Below are 22,423 nucleotides of genomic sequence, written 5' to 3'. Positions count from 1 at the left end.
AAAAAACAAGCATGGACCAACTTAATGATGCAAAACTCTTTCCAGCCTGTAGAATATGACACACCCACAGGTATCTTCACGGTTTGCACTTCAGGTTGAGAGAAACCGGCTACTTTTTTGGTTCCACCTGCAAACCAACTTTCAGGTTCTGAACCAATTTAATTTTGGTCGAAATGTGCCAAAAGGTTAGAAATTAGGTGCGGGAACCGGTACAGAATTGGTTAAATGTTGATGGAAAGGGGCATGTGTTGAGTCTAAAAGACATGATTTCCAAGTCAGAAGGTCTAATGAAGTACAAGTTGCATTATGGGAAATGTCCGATCCAGTGTTACTGCAGTTTGATTCTTACTAATGACTAAAAGTTGGGATATCTTTGCCTCTGATGCTACAGTTTTTACCATTCTATTTTAATCTGTCTCTCATTAGTCTTTCAACTTTATGGATGTGCAATAATAAGTTGGGAGATTGCTCCTTTAATAACGCCTCAGTACATAAACAAAGTCCACAAATCTTACAGCAGGCTGTCTTAATGGCTGTAGTGTTGTGCACAGGCATCTCCTCGGTTAACTTTGGCTCTTTTTAAGCATATTTGGGCAATTATGTAGTGGTAGATGATGAAATGGGTCTACTGCTAGGTAGATGCGTAGGTTAATAAGGACAAAGTAAGTGTACCCAAACACTTATTCCAGTGGCTTTTGGCTAATTGTTGGATATGATGCGGATGGCCAGAAAAAGATCTAGGTATACCTCATATATCCTCAATAACACCACAGTTTTTGGCCATTATTGGGTCGTTTTTGCTTTTATTGTGAGGAGGATGTGGGTACTCTTTTAAATATTCCAATGGGTTTTTGGCTGATAGGCGAAAATACTGTAAAAGGTCAGAAAAATAATTGGATATACCTGTGCATACTCCCCATTACACCACTATTTTGGACCATTATTGGGTCATTTCTGCGTTTCGAGCCAGATTCAAACCAGGCAGTTAAATGGTAAACGTCCTCAACTCGGGACACCCAATCTTTGCCTGTTTTGGACGGGTCATTGGCCAGATAATCAGAGTCATCTCTCACCGGTTAATCACCTCATTCATGATTGGTACACCCCACTCAGCCTGACCATGTTGTCGGAGGCTGTACTGTAATGACCAGGCATGCCAGTTGCCGCTTCTGGATGATGTAATACAACAATGCAGAGGACATGGGGGGGGCAGATTATCAGTAGGAGGCCAGGATCTCATTTGTCTGTGTAATGGGGAGTATAATAAGCTGAATTGGCCCCTGGCTGCTATTGTCTGTTTATTTTGGTTGTGTGTGTATGTGTGGCACATGGTCCCAGTGAGCCTTGGAGCATGTTGAGCTCACCTTCCTGACGCAGGGATACCTCTGCTCCATCCCGTCTCTCAGTTTGACATGTCACAGAGGCTTGGGTTTCTTTAGCTAATAAGGTGGAAACATTACTTCCACTTATCGGCTTGTCATACATGGATCACTGGTCATGTGAAGGAGGGTATGGGATCATGTGAGCGCGCAGGTTTACAGGTAAGCTATTAGAATAGGGCAGCAGGGCGTGTCTCTCATTTTTCCCTCCCTTTTTTGTTTCTGTTTGTAGTCTCCAGTTGATACCTGGTCTTTCTGTTTTGTTATTGCTAGAAAAGTCTTCCTCATGCTCGCTGTCTTTGCTTGTTTTTCTCCTGACCGACTCATTACTCGATGAAAACCGCAGTTTTAGAGTCTTTTTTGTTAATGAAAATTCATGGACAGGATTTCTCTCTCTCAAGCCCTCCCTGTCTCTTCTCTTCCTCTCTGCCGACCTATTCTCCTCCCTGAAGGAGACGCCGGACACTTTTTCTGCTCTCTTTCTCCGGCTGTCTCCTTTCTATTTCAACTCCACGCCTGTCTCTTTATCCTGTTTTCTTTCTTTCGTTCATCTTTTTTTTTCCCCCTCACTTTCTCTCTCCCTCTGCTCCACTGCTCTTCCAGTAGGCGTCAAACTGGGGGAGTGTGATCGGAAGAGAGAAGCGGCTGGGCGAGAAATGAAAGGCTGTAGAAGGAGAGAAAAAAGGAAAGGCGATAATGAAAAGCCTGATTTAGGTTCTTAAGCTACAACCAATACAGTCCTCATCTGAATCAGGCGGCACTGTCCGTCAATAAGGATTGATGGACAGCTGTGAATCCGAACACTCTGCTTGCCTGTGCTGTCGCTATATTGTGTAATTTATGTTCATTAAGGTATCTGGTTCAGTTTGAAGTTGAGGGAGAATAGTATGTAAATGTCTTTACGCCTCATTTTCTGCTTTCAGGGTTAAAAGCATGCTTCAGCAAACCTAATCAAAATTCATCACTAAATGCGGACTGCCACATTATATATTTCCTTCATTTTTTATGGTTTGCAGATTTGGTCAGACTCCAACAGATACTGGAGTTCCATCAGACAGTTCAAGCCCTCACTTAGATAATTGAGGTGGAAAGAAGCCCGCTGGTTGTTGTGAAAAATGGATATCGAGATTGGGAGGATGAAAGAGAGAACGGTAAAGCGAGATGGAGATGGATGCCAGGACGACACGCAGAGAGAAGTGGAGAGGCTTGTGCGGTGCTTTAAACCAGTCTAAGGGGGAGGCCTTGAATGATTTCTTGTATTGATTATTGATAATCACTCACCCACACATGCGCCATCCAACCCGGCACACACACGCCGTACAAACTCGCACATTGGAAATGGATACTGCCTGAGCTTATGGGGAAATATGATAGGGACAGATCATTTTATATGTGTGTATATGCGTGTGTGCATGTCCTCTTAACAGCACTGTAAGACTTTGTGTCTTCGACAATAGCTGTAAACTAAATGTCACTGCATGTGTGTGTGTGTGCGTTTCTACAGAACCAGCTGCTCGATCTTGCTCCCAAAAATAGAGATGAAGAATAAGAATGGAACTAAACAGGGTGGGATGGATGGTGTGTGTGCGTGTGCGCGCGTGTGTGTGTGTGTGCGTGCGTGTGTGTTTGGAAGGATAAAGGGAGAGAGGTTAACAGAGGAGGACATGGTGTTCATGGCTGTGGGTATAGTGAGTAAGCATTATTCATGTGCAGAAACAGATTTTAAACCCTGTGAGCACACACTGTAGCTACAGCTAAAATGTTCCATTCATTGTATTACAGTCTCTATTTTCGGTTATTGTGTTTTCTATTCAAAGTTCGTGACCAAGGCCACATTTGACATCAGCAGCACGAGGTATGATGCAGATGAAAACTGTTATGTTTTTATATTAAGCACTGGTGAAAAAGCAACTAAGTCTGTCTACTACCTGTACTTAAGTATATTCTTTTAGGATTTTTAATGCCACTGTTATCTTCTACTTTACGATTTCACTTCATTTTTGGGCTGCTTTAGTTACAAGTTACTTTTTAAACAAACATTTTACGCAATAAAACAAGATGATCTTGTAGAGTACCGTGAGAATTATATACATTAAAGTGAAACTTTGCACCATAATTAGGGATGGGGTTTGTTAATTCCTATTGATATTGATACCATTATTGAGATTCCTTCATGATCTGAGTCTTTATTGATACCCCATCAATACTTTTCTGTTATTTGGTGGAAAGATGAGACAACAGTACATTTTTAACAGAACTGGTTTTGCAGATATTGCTTAACAAGTTTCTTTTAAATTGCTGGGAAAACAAATTTCTCACCCAAACAACTGTATTATTCAACTCTCTCGCCAAAAACTACATTTTTCTTGATGTTACATTTGAACACATCATGATGACGTTTTATTTACCTTTGCCCAATAGTCGTTTTATTGATCTGACCTTGAACACATCACATTGAAACTTTATGGAGCCTCGTTTATGTTGTTAATACGCTCTCATCCTACTAATTTTAACTTAGATTTAACATTGGATTACTGTTTCTAAATGACGGGCTACAAAGTTTGGGTGTTCTTACCACTGCTGCTTCAAGTGGATGACAGAGTTGAAGGAGTTTTTTTTTTTAACATGGAGACAGTCCAAGGTCCTGAAATTTAGTTAAATTTGATGCACAATCGATGTATGCAGACCAGTGATTGGATTTCAGTGACATGACTCAACTAGAGATGCAATGTTACGTTATAGGACCCTCAGTTCTTGGCAGCAGTATTGATAAGCTTATTGATTTGTTGATTTTTGGGTTTTGAAAAACACGGAACCAGATCCTCAATAGAACTGGGATTCAATCCCCATCTCTAACCATAACAATACTGGTAATATGAGTAAATGAGCAAGGGTTAACTTTACTCCATCCGGCAACAGATCTACCCACTCATCTTTCAGCTCAAATTTTTGCTGACTCTTGAATGAAGTGCTGATCGATTATAAATCAAAATTCTGCATCTGTATTGCGTGTTTCTTAACCAAAATGTTTTCAGAAAAGTATTTTAGTGCACTGTTTAGCTGTAATGCGAGAATATGAGAACAGGAAGTGGTCGCAATACTGTTCCCTGTATTGGAAAATTGGAAGCTGAAAAATCAGAGAACAAACAGTTGAACTAAGCAGTGCTGATAAAATATGAACCACGATTCTGATACTATGATGCCTTTTTCTCTTCTAAAGTGTTTTCAGGAACATATTTTAGCGTATTGTTTAACTGTCATTCAAGACCGTTTGTTACCAACCAGCCTCTGTATTGTTTGCTGTGTCTAAATGAACAATCTCATTTTTGGTCACCCACCACTGGGAACGTTTATTGGTTCAGTGCTTTGCAGTGCATTCTAGTAGTTGTAGGTTTTCTACCTGTTTAGCGAAATTGAATGCCACAGCTCTTTTCCTTTGGTCATGTAGCACCAAATTTCAAAATTATTTCCATCTTTCTACTGCAGAGACAACCTGGTTTTATGAAAAGACCATCTTTCCAGCAGGAAAAAACTTTTTAAAATACCCAATGGGATATAAAGTAGTTTAAATGTGCTCTTCCTCAACCAGTCAAAACAAAACTTGCACATTGATGCATTACTCTTAACAACCAAAAAAATATGATGCATAATGTATCACAAACACAGTGGCCATTTTTTTCTGCAAAACAAACACTTTTATTTTGATACTTTAAGTAAATTTGACTCTAATAAAAAATTCTAAATACTTCTTCCACCAGTAATATTCAGCGCTCCAGGCGGTGGCATTAAATTCCTGTACTGTAAATGTCCAATCCCAGTTGTTGAGCTGCGATAGATTATGCACAGAGGATATTGGATGATGAAATAATTTATGAATGTGAAATAATTTAATTTACTCCGTAGGCAGAAATAAAAAGCCTCCAAGACAATGACTTATAGAATCTCTACACTGTACATCTTCAGTGTCAAGTATCACACTTTATTTTTAACTACATTTTCCTCTTTCATGATCAGTGCCTCTAGTTTGCCGCTGACCCAGGACCTTGACACTTGAAGTGTTAACAGCAGTATGAGGACAGTTCCTCTTAAAAACTCTTTTATGAGCTTCTATTATTGACTTTATAAGGAACAGGTCGAAGGGGAGGGAGTCCCGGTGTGACATGTGTCTTTATCTGAGAATAACTGAGACCCCCGGACACCTGGGACCTCAGCATGTGGCCTGTCACTGTCAGATCAATAGATCATTTCACAAAGACCCCGGTGGAACCTCAGGGGCCCGGCTCCACGCCAGGTTTCAGGCCTGCAATGGAACATGGCTATTCTGAGGGAAAGCACAGCTGTTGTCAACTTCACCTGTCACACTGTCAATACGTACACTTGACACCTACAGGATGAGCATTGTTAGCGTGTGTTTGAGAGGCAAAGGGACAGGGTTTCATGTGTGAGTGTGGACCCACTGACTTCTCACCGCAAGAATCGATAGTTTCACAGATTAGCAGAAGTTCTCGCTTCTCCGTTTCCTGCCTTCCTGCTTCTCACATACGGAGGGTGTTTATGTTCCTCCCCTGGCGAGTCTTAAATACGTTTGCATTTCCCCAAGGGGGTCATTGCCATCTCAGCAGGCTTACAACCATATTCTCTCTCCATCTCTCCTCCCCGCCCTCGCTCCCCTATCTATGACATTTCTCGCAGCATTTACTGTGAGACCTTTCCGGACCTTTCTCTGCAAGGCCACTTACACTTACTGCATGCTGCTTTTCAGACAGTACATGGTGATCATCAGGGAATTAAATTCACCAACTGCCACCATATTCTCTAAAGGAGCTATCAGCCATCTCAGCAATTCTGCACCGCACCTCCCCTCCTCTCCTCCTCCTCTCTTTTCTTCCACTCCACTCCACACTCCCTTCATCTTCTAGATCACAGACTTCTAAGGGACGGTAGATCCCACAGGTCTTGCCACTAACAGGTACAAATATGCTCATTTCTTTCAGTGTAACAAGGCTAAGCTACCTCTCTCTGCATGTGTGTATCGGTTGTCATGGGAGTGTTCGAGCTTGCATCATCCACCAGATACATAAACACTCACGTCAGTAAACGTCATGTCCTCTGTGTATACACACCTATAGATCATGTTATAGGCATCTACGTCTTCATGTAGTCAGCTCATTCATATTAGTCCTCATATGGATGCACCTGCTAGTGTGTGTGTGTGTGTGTGTGTGTGTGCGCATTCACATTTCCTTTTGTCTGGATTTAATTGAGTGTGTAGAGCCGTAATGGTGTGTGTCAATGTGCAGGTGAGTGTTTGTGTGTGTGTGTGTTTATCCTAGTAAGGTGACATGGTTCCTCTGTCTACTGCCTGTTTCCCTGGAGACTGATTGCAAGAAGGCATCACTCTGACAGGGAGAGCCCCCCAAGGCTAACTCATTACAGGACACACACACACACACACACACACAAGTACACACCTACACACACCTTCATAGGCAGCACCAACACATGTAGTGAACGACTTATCACTACGTGAGTAGTGTGTTGGTAGGAGACGTGTATTTGCTCTCACATCTGTGTCAATAAGGGTGAGGTGGGGACGACTGGGGAGAATCCTCATGTACATACAACCTGGTTTTGTGTGGTTGTATGTGTGCCTATATTGTGTATATTGTGTGTGTGTGTGTGTGTGTGTGTGTGTGTGTGTGCGTGTGCGTGCCTGCAACTGCTGATTGAACTAAAGAAGTTCAAAAACCTCATTATCTCTGCATGCTGTCCACCAAGCCATTGATCAATACACACTAATCACACTTATGCACAGCTGGACAAAAAGAAGCAGGAAAAGACACACACTTACACACTCAACTTAACTCAACTTTATTTTTATAACAAATAAGCAGCTCAAAGTGCTCAAACAGCACAGACACATTTTAAATGATGATTTAAACGACTATACATAAAGTTTTGCAAGACTAGAAAATTACAATAAATAACCGATAACATAAAAGAACGAAGTAAAAATTAAATAATAAATATATAATAAAACAAAAATTTTAAAAAAAGTCAAAGTCTATTGAATAAAGTGAAACAAAAGCAGAGATAAAATAAAGTAGAAATCAAAACTAGAAATTAGGACTGTAAAATTACCCCAAATTAAAAGGCAGATTGAAAAGTTAGGTCCTTAATTTACTTTTAAAAATACCGATATCCTGAAGCAGTGACACACTCCACTCACATAACAAATGCACACGTATGCAACATACACAGCATATGTCAGGGATCGCATCTAAATCTATCTCTTTTTGGAAGAGTCTTTCTTTCCTGCAGAATCATCATAACAAACTACGTCAAGATTAAATTTGTGTGGCTCTTACTTACCTTTTTATTGTGGTTTTAATGGAATTGCACGTTGTTTTGCTGTTTCCTGATAACCAACATTTTGCCTGTCTGCACAGCACTAAGCCATTTTCACCGCAGACATTTGGACTTGTCATAGTGGGAAAAACACAGGTGTTATTAATAAAATGAATTGTGGCTCTGTTCTGTTCCCATAATATTCTATTCAAGTGTCCCAGTAAGCCGTGACAGTCTGACAATGAACCAGCATGCTCAATACAATTCAGTCTTTATTGATTAGATTATTTACCTGTACACTGCTGGTTGCCTGGCAACCACAATGAGACAATAAGATTCCGAAAGGGTGCCCTGCTCACCTGCTGTTCATCAGAAACAAGTTAATACTGTTTATTTCACCCATAAAAAAAGCACATATTGTTGTTTTCAAGGAATGAAATCTCTGCACACGGTCAAAAAGTAGTAGTTTGTGAGCTATAGAGGTGTTGGTAGGTTTATTTTTTAACTTTGGACAAAGCAAGACAGCTGTTTTACTCCTGCTTCTAGTCTTACAATCTACAGACCTTGTTTTGTGGTGTTCAATGTGAAATCGACGGAAGAGATCCTAAATCATGATCCAATTACTCCAGATAATCAACAGACCTTGTTGTGAGCAGTTCCATTTAGGAACTATTTTCTACACGAGCTACACCCACAAATCGTATTACTGCGCAGAGGGAGGCATGCATCAAATGGACGAGAGACTTGCCTTTTGACAACATGAATTGGAAACATTAATGGCGTCCTCCTTGGCTGAGCTGTAACACCAGTTCAGTGGTGCTAGTTGAGCAAGCAGTAGATGCACACTTCACTCTGCATGGTGATATAGTTGGTGGGTGTAGTTTGAAGAAACTGATGAAAAGAAACTGCACTCAACAAGATCTTTGGATTTTCTCGAGTAACTGGGTGATGATTTCTGGAAAGAGACATTGCCATTGAGTTTTTCAGAGCACCACAAGCTGAGTGCCATTTAGCTCCACAATATTGCATGTGTATTGTATGTGTATAAGAGAAGGAAGACATCTCTATGACCAATATCTCCAACGCTCTGCAACTCACACCAAAACAATCTAAATTAAATAATAGCACTACAGGTAAGAGGAAAAATATGTCTTTTCAGTGTTTGGCTTAACTGTCCCTTTAACACAAGGATATGAGAGTGGTATCGATCTTCTTCTCTAACTCTTGGCAAGAAAAGTAAAGTGGATGCTTGGTCTTTTATAAAAATTTTTCTTGATATTCAGCCAAAAAAAGAAAGCTCTTCTTCTTGTCGTGTCCCATCTTGTTTTCTGCCACAGATTGTATTGAAGCTTGCGTGCATCTGCTGTCCACATTCAAGTCTGCAGCCATCCACATCCCCATTGACGCATGCATAAACCTTAAGCTTTACTCTTGCTGTCTTTAATCCAAGTTTATTAAAACCTGCACCAGATGCAGTTACTAGAAACTAATGGACCCCTGCCAGCCAATTAGAATCGAGAATTCTCAGCGGTCATGGTATAAAAAGAACGAAACAACAGAAGGCAAGCATTTGCGTACATACATCTTTGTCACAGCTGAATCATTCACTATATACTCGGTAGAGTAAATGAAGTACAAAATGCTTCTGACAGTGTGATGGGCAAGACTGAAAAAAAGTGAGCGTCCAAAAGACAGCTGGAGGTAAACGAGAAGAGCGAGAGAGAAAGAGGGGAAGTAAACTCCAAGCGAATCACATTTCAGCTCACCAGTGTGACTGTGTGTTCAAACAGATACGCTGCTGAAATACAAGTCTGCATTTTTCTCATTAGCACAACAATGTTGGCTTCTTTAGCACCTAGTTTGCCTCAGTGAGTACAAATGAGATGTTTGCAGAGGAGAGACAGACCAAGACATGAAAAGAGTGCGAGCAAAAAAAAATAAACCAGGAGACAGCTAAGGCTTTGGGCAAGCCGATAGAGGGAATCAGCAGAGAGCTAAAGCTTGATGGTATTTTCCCAGTGTTGTGCAGTGGCCCATAACCACACTGATATGACCAGCAAATGAACAACAGTAACTTAATGCTCGCCTTGTGAGTCTGTGGTGTGTTTGTGTGTTAAATGGCAGAAAGGGCAGCCAGTCTCATTTTCAGCCCTCTCGGATTTTGATAGTTATTGCAAAAAAGCAATACTCAATTGAGGGTGACTGTGAGGATTAACAAACTGGACTGCGTGTGTGTGTGTGTGTGTGTGTGTGTGTGTGTGTGTGTGTGTGTGTGCGTGCATGCCTGTTTGAGTGTTTTGTGATGTTGAATTAATACCATTAATACCATTAAGGCCATGAAGCATCTACTGAGACACTAAACAGACACAGTAACACACTAACACACTCTATTTTCCAGGAGGCTAACTTGCAATATATATTCATGAACCCCAAACGCAATGATTCTGCTTAATAACGTCATGAAGGAAAAGTTGAGTAATATGTGTCTAAACTCTGTGTGCACCCTGCGATTAAGAGACTGTTTGGCGATGAATGCTTAACAGCATCCTACTTAACGGCTGAAATATTTGATGTGAGATGCTGCAGTCTTTATGGTGGCTCAACTCTTCTCTCAAGGAGAGCAGCAGGCTGTTGATGTGATCTTGAATAGGAATGCACTTTGGATTTTTGCTGTATTGTGTTCTGCAATTCAAGCACAGTCCTTGATTCGATGTAGAGAAATGAATCCATGAAGTGGTTGTGGCTTTTAGAAATAAAAGCACCGAATGCAGCGAGTTTTACTTCTGAAGTTTAGAAAATGAGTCAAAGTTATTGTTTTTCTTTCACTGCTGATTTCTGACATTTTTCATATGCATGCAGAATCTGAATTATCAAATAAATATTTGACAGTCTGAAAAAGCTTTCTAAACAAAAAATTGACACTTAAATACTGGAACGACTGAGAAACCAAAGGCAAAAAGACGTGATACCACGAATCAGAGATCTGATCCAAAAAACAGCCTTTACTTGCCAAAAAAAACACTCAAAAAAACAGGTTACTGGTAAAACACCAGGAACACTTAACACCAGGAAAATTCCTGAAACACTTGACACTCAGTACAAAGACAAACTGACACAGAGAGAGGGAAACACACAGACTAAATAGGGAGGAAATCCTCTGGGGATGATGCATACCTTCACCAACTTTTACGATAATCTTTTTAATGGCTATTGAGATATTTAAATTAAAACCAAAAATGTCAACCTCATGGTGGTGCAAGGGGAAAGTCAAGGGATGAGTTAAGTCTGATTGATTCATCTTGCGGAAACATGAATGTCTGTAACAAATGGCCATGCCAATACATCCTATAATTGTCGAAACTTTTCACTCCGAACAATAAATGTTAACCTCCTGGTGTTGCTAGAATAAATAAATAAGTAAAAACTTTGACTCAGTGGTGTTAGATGGAAGGTCAGAGGACAACTGAAGTCTGTGGGATTCATCCTGAGTGGAATATGAGTGTGTGTAGAAAATTTCGATTGTAGACATTTCAGTATGGACCAAAGTCAGTCAGACAGACTGACATTGCCATCCCCAGAGAGCCATGCCACCAGCATGGCTAACAAGGTTTCCTGATGCATGACAATTATGGATTAGGTGAAAGCGAAAATAACAGAAGGTGAAATTGAGTTACATTTTTCCCACAAAATCTTTCTTTTGTCTGCACACCAGGGTGTTTCAGAAGGCATGAATGAACAAACCCCGTGGCCAAAGAAATGAGATAAGCTGTGTTTAAATTGTTAACGTGCATGCCGTTTTTATTATTTCAGCTTTTAAACACCTTTTTTTTTCTGTAGTTGTGATACCTGGTGCTCTGGCTCCTTTTCCTCTCTGATGATGTTAATGGCACCTGAAATGATTCATTAATTTATTCATTCCCGATGCACATTTGGTTCACACATGAACAAACATGCTATGAAAATAATATATTCTGAAATGAACACATGAACTCAAAAAGAAAAACACTCCAAGACACATTTTCTTTTTGCTGTATCATTTTTGTATCTTAATGTAGATTAGGTGCATCTGCACATCTTCAAGTGTGTGCAGTTGTGTGTTTCTTGTGTAAATGTGCTTATATACGGATGCGTATATGTGCGTACATGCGAATGATAACTGGTTGCTGTGTTCTGAATGTGTAAGGTAAGAGGGTTAAAGAAGCCACTGAAGTGCTATGAGTTGTATTGATTGAAAGTTCCCCAGTGCATTGATTATAAGCCAAATGAAAGCAGACAAGCAGAGGATTTAAAGCTCGGCTGCAGTGATATTGACGGGTGGAAGACTACTGTTCTACTTCTGCTCAGCGCTTTTAAGTCTGCTTGGTTCTTATTGTCTGTGCCGGGGAGGTGTAGCTACAATACAAAAGCCATATTAGAGGACATGGTGTGACGTTTGGGACAAGTTGAACCAGACTTGTGACAGAAGGTGGACTATCATGAGTGTGGGATCTTTCATAGATCTTTTTTATCATTGTGCTCTTGATTGTCATGAAACAACCATCATGGCAAAATGCACTTAAAATATGCTTGTGCTCTTTGTTTTCTAAAAGTGTTTATTTTCCCTCTGCAGAGTTCCATGTATTCTCTGGCCCTGAAGTGTCTGATCAGCCTGTCCACAGTCATCCTGCTGGGCCTCATCATTGCATACCATGCACGGGAAGTTCAGGTAAAACACATGCAACCACGGGCAGACATTTACCTCTATATAGGGCCGCATCACGTCCAACTTATAACATGACACAGCTGGAAAAACAACAAAAAATGTCACATTTGCAAAACAACCATGTGCGTATCTCTTGAGAAATGGCCCTTTAAAGCAGCAGGTGTTTATTTTGGGGCTGTCGTACAAATGGGCTTTCTGTCCACTGCTGCATTGCAATATCACAAGGCGGGTTTCCATTAAACCTCAAATTGGTCAAATTGAGATCGTGAATATAAAATACAGCTAATTGAAACAAGTCAGTTTTGGAAAAAAAAGGTTTTACGCTCCCATGAGGTGGTATTTCAGGAGATTTGAAACAGCCATATTTCACAAAACTGCAATGGAAACACTTTTTTTTTTTTGCTTTGATAGGTCACGTGATAGTTATTAGCTATGCGCTTGTCGGTAGGAACTGGTTCCCTCAGGCATGATGCAGCAGGCGCTACAAAAAATGTTACTCTTCAAAAGTTGAGCAGATCATCCAGAAATTTTGAATCCACAATTCCTCTATGAAACTGTGGACTTTCACCTCCCAGAAATCCCTCATACGTGGCCGCTCCCACATATAAGTAACAGACCCATGTTGCCTTCGATTGGAAATAATGACGCCTGGTGCGATGGCTGAAATAAAGCCAATGTTTTCAGCATCCAACGCCATGCTTCTTGGAATGTTATTGTAAGAGGAGAAGTCGCATAACATCACCCAATTGAAGCACAGTCATTTTGCAATTGTGTTTTATCGACATTTCAAAAATATCGCTTAAGTTTTGCACAAATCTGTAATGGAAACCTACCTACTGTCAGCACCTCAAGACAACACTGTAAGGGCATGTACTCAAGCTATCCCCACCAGAAAGCATCTGGCAGTCGGCTTCTGTTGGCTAGTGGCTAGGGCAGCCTACCACGGCAGCAGTACGGTTACAGCAGTTCCCTGAAGTTTTAACAGATCACTCCAACATTGTGTGGTGAATGATCTGCACCTGCATAGCGAAGTATGATGTGTAAAAACCAAGGCTGTGGAGGGAAAACACACATGAATTCTGATACAACCGTTCTCACAGTGATCTCACAGCCAGTGATTGGTAATGTGTTGGATTTAGGACCGTCTATAGTGACCCAGATCTAAAAATCTGATTTGTGTCACATAAGAGCAAAAGAATCAGATTTGGGCCACAGTTGCTTGTAATGTAAACATAGCGGGAGTTATGCCATTATGATCCTTTGTGTGTGTTCAAACACCTTGAGAGGATGTGAAATAATCTACAGTATAAAAATGTCAGTTGCTTCATTAACGATTTAATGCTGAGAAAAACGTTTTGGTTAATGATGAGAATATGTTTTTCTTTCTGTTTTTGGATAGAACGGTAATTGTGAAACAAAAGCATATTATTGGTTGACACTTCACCGCATCATTGGAGTGCTGAAAATCATTTAGCAGCTCACGCAGCACGCAGCGAGTGTCAGGCGTCGGTTTGTAGCTTCATGTCACCAGTAGTCTGAACACAGCATAACACCAATTAACACTTCAAATCGTCTTTGTTTTATCCGTACAAAAAGTTATAGTACGCTATGGAGTGAAGTTAAAATGTCAGAACAACAATTTGTGGCTGTGTGAAAGGCGAAGCAGTTACATTTGTATAGCACATTTCACACAACACAGTTGGAAGTTCAAAGTGCTTTTCAGAGCAATGAAATATAACACATATTAAAGGATAGTGACTTAAAAAAAGTAGAGAAAAGATCCAAAATGTAAAATTAATTACTGAATAATATCCTTTTTTTAAAATTACCATCAAAAATAGCAAAAGTGCAGGCAAGAGGTGCAAAAAGGTTATTTGCAGGTGATGTGAAGAAAACAGGAAGTTACTATAGATGGCCAAGAAAAAACTTTTCTTTAAGTAATGAGCTTTGTAGGTCGCATAACTACCTACAAAGTAGGATAGCTTAAGCCCCTTTTACACTGCCTCTACAAGGCTGAAATGTCCAGCGGTTACTCCGCCTCACAGTTCTTTACTAAAGGTAAAATCGGGGAACTGGGGGACAGAGTTGTCTCGCCTTTATTTCGGCAGCAGAGAGTGGGCATCTGTATAGAAGGGACAGCCCGCAGGACAGACCATGGACAGGACAGGTGTGACGTTTAGACAATGTGATGTGTGCAGCCCACCGCCAAAAAAAAAGCAGCTAGTAGCAGTTAGCAGTAGGGATAAAGATCGAAATCTGGTTCTATTTAGGACCTGGTTCTGCTTATTTCAAAACCCAAAAATCAATTAAGTTTGAGCTCATTGATACTGCTGTCGAGTCCCACTGGTCCTATAACATAACATAACATCTCGAGTTACGTCATTTAAATCCAATCACTGGTCCACATACATCAGTTGTACATCAGATTTAACCTAAACACGGTACCTCTGACTGTCTGCGTGTTAAAAAAGAAAAAACTCCCTGAACTCTGTCTGCTGCTGCTGCAACACAGCCGGCACCGTCTTCATCATCATCCACTCAAAGGAGCCGTTGTAAGCAAACTTTGTAGCAAGTCCTGTTAGTTAAAAATAGTAATCCAATGTTGAAATCGAAGTTGAAACTGGTGAGATAAGTGCCAGTTGGCTAAATAAAAAGGTGAGGTGAGGTTTCATTGTGATGTGTTCAAGGTCGGCTCAAAAAATGACTGTTAGGCAAAGGTAAAAAAAAGAATCATCATGATGTGTTCAAATGTACCATCAAGAAAAAGAAAATTTAGTTTTTGGCGAGAAATTTTAATAATCTTGTTTAGGTGAGAAATTTGTTTTCCCAGCAGTATTAAATGGACAGTAGAGATGGAATTACAACCTGTTTACTGTCCTATCACAAGCTTTCATCATCTTATAATACTAAAACTACTGATGCCATCATTTTTCAAAGTATTTAAATTTAAATACAATGATTTATTTCCTAATCACTAAAAACATGACCAAAAGTGACAGGAGACAATAACCAACACTTAAGTGTGAAAATGAAATATTTTTTTAAAACCCAAATAAACATTTTCTTTCTATTATTGAAGGCGTGAACTGTTTTGTTCTGTTCAGAAACAGTAATTTTTTAAGCAATAAAAGCAAAACCAGTTCTCCTCTCAGTCCAAAGCAAACGTGTTGTCGCCTTTCCACCAAATTATAGAAAAGTATCGATAATGACTTGGATCGTTAAGGAGTCTGGATAATGGTATCAGTATCAATAAAAATCAACAATCCCCATCCCTGGTTAGCAGCCAACTCAAAGAAGAACAGCAACCAACAATATCGGCTTCATATTTAGTGGACAGACATGAGAGTTGCATCAATTTTCTCATCCAATTCTTGGCTAGAAAGAATATTTCTACTACTACTTCCTTAATGCCCTCGCCTATTTGCTGAGGAGTATTTTTCTATAAATTGAATCATGTGATCTCTGTCCACAGTGTACACACTGTGTTGTCGTCCCTCAGGCTCCTGAGACAGACCAAGGGACCCAGGTGTGTGTCAGCTCCAGCCAATTAATGACCCTTAATGAGGGTTTTAGTGGGATCGACAAAACAGTCTGCATGGCTTTGCATCGGTAGATACGCACCGAATGTTAAATACACACTCAAACAATAACAACCCTGTCATTCAGTCGATGAACACATAAACACACACACGCAGGCAAGGCACACAAACACAAATAGCCTCAACCTCTTGCAAGGCTGAAACAATCAATCAGAAATGCTTTCATGCTTCTTGATATCTGTTTTGCTGTTTGTCATTTCGCTAATATAATGGCACCATGGTCATTTAGCCGAGGTTTTCATCTGAAGCCATTTGCAATCGATGCACATTGACTATTTATGGGAGCCTTGCGGGAATCGGACCCAATGAGTGCCCCCACACTAGCTATTACTCCCACCAACTAAACCACGGAGCAACACTCATCCATCTCACCACATATTAGTTTAATGCTGTGACTTTTTTTATTTTTTTTATTACATCACAGCTTAGATGTTGCTGGAAATGTCTAATAGACTTCCAGCAGGTCTGTGATGGAGACGATGGATGCATTCTGCTCTGAGGTTCAGGCTCTCCCTCTGTGGATCAATAGCTAGATGGCCGTTGCTTATTCACTGTCATACACAGAGGCTGATAGACTGGTAATCAGTCCGTAATAGGCAGCTGCTGTGTATTAAGATTCACAATGATATGTGTGCGTACAGTTAAGCATTCATTGATAAAAGAGCCCCAGTTTCTGCTCACGAGTTTGATGTCACACTCGCATACGGAGTCAGTCATCCTCCCACGCGCACTGTGGTTGCCACACGTGACAGGCACGCTAATGCCGACGGGAGAAGAAAGATTGCGATAGAGAGAAAAATGGTCTTCTGTTAATCATTTCTGTGATTAAATGAAGTGAGGAGTTTGAGGAGGTGTGCTTTGAAGGTAGTGCATGGGAGGGAATTGCAGCAAGGTGTTGGAGATAATGCTTCGATTGAGGATGGTGATTATTTATAAGCATTGTACCCTGGGGCAGCAGACAGCTTGAGTGTTAATTTTCTTAGTTCTTGCCATCATTTCTATTGGATATAATAACACTGTGCTCATGAAAATCACACAACTCGGTGACACTGAAGTCAGATAATCAGCTTTCAACCACTTCATTAGGAGATAAAACCAAAGATGAGCACACCTGAAATGCTGCTTATAATTCCTCATTGTGCAGCAGGAAAGCTGTGCATACAAATCGTCTTTGGTCAAAGTTTAAACAGTATGTTTAATACAAATTAGGCCCACAGGTTCTCTTGTGGCTCGTTGCAGAAACTATTTATCTTCAGAAATTAAGTTTGTGACTACAACGTAGAATTTTTAGCATGAATAAAGGCCAGGATTACAAAAATACAACCTAAAAGGAGTAAACTGTAATTATTCTATGAGCTGAAATGAATATACAATGTTTGGTTACTCAATAAAATGCTTCTTAATCCTGAATTTAGCATCTTTTTTGCAGCTTGTTTGCAGTAGAAACAAGCTCTTGACACAACATTGACATTTGTAACATTTTTTAAATTTGTTTGCAAATCTGTAGTTGTGTTTCTACTCACTTTTATCTCAGTTTATGGTCTCTACCAACTTCTGAGGGAAACATCTGGCTCTTTAGCTGCTAAAAGCTCCATAATGTTCATCAGCTGGTCACTAACTTTGTACGTCTGCTGTTTGTTGCCGGGCAGGTGCCATAGTACAGTTTTTTGTTTTGTTTTGGGGTTTTGTAGGGATTTTGTGCTTAGAAACTCCATAATATTTGCTACTTGCTACTGTTACAAGCTAGTGTAGTTACTGTGTTCAAAAGCTTCATTTGCAAATACTTTGCTGGTTAGCAAAGCTACAGAAGTGGCAGGGATGCTGTTGCCCAAATTATTTACAGCCAGAGGCAAAGAGGGCTGATCATGGACTGATGTGTAGGTAAGGTGTCCAGATCACGTCGCTGCCTCAGTCCCAGTTACTTCACCCAGCAATATGTTCGGCAGTGTAACAGCTCAGTGTTTCTCACAGTTCATTTGATATGCTATGTAAGTGCACACATACCATTTCGTATGATATCCTAAAAATTAGCACCCCACAAATCGCGAATGACATCCTTTTTAAAAAAAAATAAAAATAAAAATAATTTATTTATTTATACTATATTAAACTATTGTACTATATATTTATACTAATATATTTTATAATTCAAAAAGTCCTGTTTTTTATGATCCATCCATCGCCCCAACCTAAATGCATTGGTCACATGATAGCAGCCTTCCAAAACTCTGAACTGAATTTTGGTGCATTACTATTCGTAGGAAAGCATACAAACAGTGCATGAGGACAGCGAGAACAGTTCAAGAGCGTCCCCGTTCAATACACTGCACAGTGTGTGGCTACATAATGTTCTACTTACAGATATGTCTCGTACATCTCAAGAGCTCACACTCAACGCTGCACGTCCTCAGCAAAACAACCACCAAGTGTGAAGTCAATCGGATGAACAGTTGAGAAAACCGAAGGACAGACACAGACAGGCATAGCCTCCTTCCATTTTAGTTTGATAACAGCAGAGTGACAGCGTGCAGAATCCCAGAGTGCACGCAAAACCACTTTCATATGTGCAGCCTCCACCTGAAACCAGACGCATGTTTCATTACATGCGTGTTAAGTTTGTTATTGAGTACCTGCCTGCTGGTGCAAAGCCGGTTTGCTTATATACATGAGCAGCATAAGAAGTGCCAGTTTGTCTCTGCTTTTTATTGTTGGCTGGTTCGAACACAAACACACAGCGAGACACACACCATGGGAAGTAATGCTGTGCGAAATGAAAGGCATTGTTCAATAAAGATCTCATTCTCAGATTACGACACACTCTGCTGGAGCATTTTGCCCAGCATGTAACAGGATATTACATGCACGCACACACACACACACACACATTTGCACAAAATGTTGGAGAGGCAGAGACACAAGAGATCAGAATGATGTTATCTGGTTTAGCTGGCATTTATACCACCTTTCTGTCTCTCTCACTCTGATCTCCATTTCTCTCTCCTTCCTCATGTCTTTTATCTTGCAGTACTTTTTGTTTACCACCATCAGTGTCTTTCTCTTTTTCTTTCTTTTTTTCTGTCTTTCTTCTCCTGCTTCTTCGTCATTATCAGATTAGATCTGTCTCCCTTCTTCTCCACCGGGCTTCAATTCAATTTCGTTGTTGAGTTTCACATCCTTTCTTTCTGACTCTTCTCCTGCCTTGTTACTCAGCATTCAGCTTCCTCACCTATTTACCCTTCTCCTGTTGTACTTCAGCACTCGCCTGCTTTTCTCACCCTTGAAAAACCCTCACTGTTTTGTTTTGGGTTTTTTTAAAAACTTTTATCTTGTCCCCTTTTCATTCATCTCTCGCGTCTTTCCTCTCTGCCTTCCTCTTGTGGATGTTCTCTCCTCTTCCTCCCCTCGCTTCATCTTCGCTGTCTCTTCTAATCTGTCGGCTCAAACCAATTGAGCTCAGCATGAAATAAGGAAAAAAACCAATCAATGTAGACTGCCATCAAAGAAAATAATTTGAGTTCTTATTAAGCATAGACAGGAACGATCTTGTAATGGAAGAGAGATAATTGTTGTGTGTGTAAAACAAGTGGGGGCATGCTGTAAATGACATGAACGAGTATCAAAAGTGTGATTTAAAGCTGTTTGTCCCTGTGAAAAATGACAAATCAGACTTAGGAAATGTCTTTTATTCTGGGTGAGAACACTGCCATTTTCAGTTGTGCTTAGTCAGCTGAGCCACATTGACATACTGGGTTTTGTTTTGATTTTTTCATTTTTAATATAGCAAACTGGAAAGTTAAAAAAAGTTCAAACAAGTGCAAAAAGGAAAAGAAAAAAATGTTAATGTGACTGATTTTCATTAGTCTACTGTAGGTTTAGATTAAATCAGAGGAAATAAGCGTGTTTCCAAATTCTCTTAATCTTTTAACAGTGACTTGTTTGCTGTTAAAAAATACCCAAATGTTAGATTTTCACAGTTATCAGCCATGTTCCACATTTTTCCAACATTTTTCTGGGATGGCTTCTGATTCTTACCAAAATTTCTCAAGTCTGTTGCGTTCTCCTGGTTGTACTCACATGCCTCTTTGAGCAAACTAATCTAAAAAGTCTTCTTTAAACTTGTACAAAATGCAGCCGGAGTTTTAGCTGAATCAAAAATATATTATCCCTAAAAGAGCATCTCATCATCTTTTAGTATTTACTCATTAGATTTCATCAGCGTTGCAGCACAGGTGGGTTTGAGACCTTTTACCACATTAACTGTACAAAAATATCTAGATTTGGGGTATTTACAATTGTATTAAATACTATAAATTAATGAAAAATTAATTGGTGATTCATAATGGAAATTCTTTTCATTTCTATAACAAATATCTGCTACAGATGAAACAGCACAACTATTAAAAATATAAACAACGATGCAAACAAATAAAATATGAGGCCCATGTACATTAAAGAGGGTAATACACCATATCAGAGAGCTAAAAGCTGTTGTGTCCATACACTGCCGCCCCATCTTCCCTGAAATCACACAGTGCGGGTTGTTATCCGAGCTTCTTTGTTGTTTTGAGAGACGGTCTGGCTGTGCGTGCATGTGTGTGCATGTGCGTGTAAATCCCACTGGCTAGGTAAATGCCACCACTCTGCACTCATGTAACAGTCATGTTGTTACCACCCATCTGGATGACTGATCATTCTTTAAAACATGTAAAATTACCCTTTGCTTTTGGGTTGTGACAATTCATTCAGTGTACCTACCTCTAAAATCTATTTGAGAATTTCCCTCACAAGCTTAGATCGGAAAAAGACATCTTAGCAGAGATTTTAAGGACAAAAGGGCCACTGAACACTGGCCTGATCATTGTGCTGAGCACTGAATAAGAGCTGAATAAATACAGAATGATCACGGCTTGAACACCTTAGCTTTTTTAACTCTGCAACATCAACATAAATCAGTATTGTGAGATTCTGTAATCTTGGTTTCATCACGGCAGTTGACAATGTGCTGCTTTCATTTCTTATAATTGGGTTTAACCTTGCTTTTTGTGTACGGCTTTGAAAGATAATTCTTTGTGTCTATGTTTAGACAACAGAAAACAGATGGAGACTATCATGGTACAGATATTATTAGAATTCGAGCAGAGATTGTTATCACCGCTGTGAACTCAGGAGACATTTTGAGAGTGCTTTGATTGACTGTCCAATCTGTGCAAGCTCACGCTATTAGTTTGAGTTAACATTATGTCCAATTGGCTGAGGTTGGTCAGGAATAATGGAGATGGAGGATTAAATATTTCATTGGTCTAAACCAAGAAAACACAGCTGCTATTATGACCCACAGTTTCCAAGTGAATAATCAGATGATAAATGATTCATATGGTCAAAATCAGGATAAAAGTTTGCTTAAAAAACTATTTGCAAATGTATTTTTCATGTGTTTCATGCAGCATCCAGGGACGTCCGTGCATACATGTTCTTGTATTTGATGTTCTGGCTTGTTGCGTGACTCTAACTGCCAGCTCACCACTGGCCTTCTCTTCATTTCTTCACACAAACTCTAAAAGGAAAGGATTCATTTTGGCTCGTAAACCTGCAAGAAATTCAGATGTGAGAGGGCAAAATTGAATTGTCGTTGAAATTAATCAAATAGAAACTCTGAGAGAGAGTGTGTGAGAAAAGGATATTTCTCCAGTCCATTAGTGCACTTTAAGCATTAGTGAACTGTGTTATTTGGTTACTTTTGGAGCATTTTAGAAGCAGTGCATTGATCACGAAGACACCAGCTTGGCACTCTCAGCCACTCAAAGACAAGCAGATGGAATTAGGGAAAAATAAAGTGTTGCGCAGTAGTTTTCCAAAAAGGATTCTTCAAAGTCAGTCTAAAACTTGGGCATTCATTTCATGATGTCATGTTCTGCAGATTGCGCATAATGTACATCCGCTCGAGGAACTATAATGGAAGAGAAAATGACAGCGAAGTAGAGCAAAACATCCTCCTTATACTGACATGAAGGAAGCATTTCACTCACATATTTCCAGGAAATGTTAATTTATAAGATGCCATTTGTGTCTTGTTAGCCTTTGGCCATTTTTAGTAACACAGTTTGCTTTCTGTGTTTGCATCGAACAAAGGAGATTCCTGGTGGAATCCTCTCTTCACTGTCTCCCAGCTGCTGTTTTTAGACTTTCTCGTGGCAAGCCGTGAACCTTCCCTCATCTCTCGCACCTTCCAACGCTTCCTTTTCACTTCGCTGACACCCTCTCTCCCCTTCCTTACTCTGTGTAAAAACAGCCACAGGGGTGTTCCCTCAGAGCTGCAATTACAGTCAAGGAAAGCGTGTTACCCCTCTCTGCATATTCACGAATCTGCGAATCTGTACTTGTGTGTGTGTGTCTGT

The 22,423-nt window shown here is 40.0% G+C and overlaps 1 protein-coding gene across 3 annotated transcripts in view; it reads left to right on the top strand.

Moving 5' to 3' along the window:
- Nucleotides 1-22,423, top strand: part of kcnn3 (potassium intermediate/small conductance calcium-activated channel, subfamily N, member 3) — a 78,308-nt gene that overhangs the window by 17,591 nt on the left and 38,294 nt on the right. For all 3 annotated transcript variants that reach the window (XM_042490034.1, XM_042490033.1, XM_042490032.1), the window contains exon 3: nt 12,337-12,432. In XM_042490034.1, the coding sequence (XP_042345968.1) occupies nt 12,337-12,432 (96 nt within the window). The remainder of the gene's footprint in view (nt 1-12,336; nt 12,433-22,423) is intronic.

Source organism: Plectropomus leopardus, chromosome 7, assembly GCF_008729295.1.
Source record: "Plectropomus leopardus isolate mb chromosome 7, YSFRI_Pleo_2.0, whole genome shotgun sequence".
Taxonomy (NCBI): Eukaryota; Metazoa; Chordata; class Actinopteri; order Perciformes; family Serranidae; genus Plectropomus; species Plectropomus leopardus.
The sequence above is the reverse complement of the archived record's forward strand: the minus strand, read 5'-3'. Positions and strand labels throughout refer to the sequence as shown.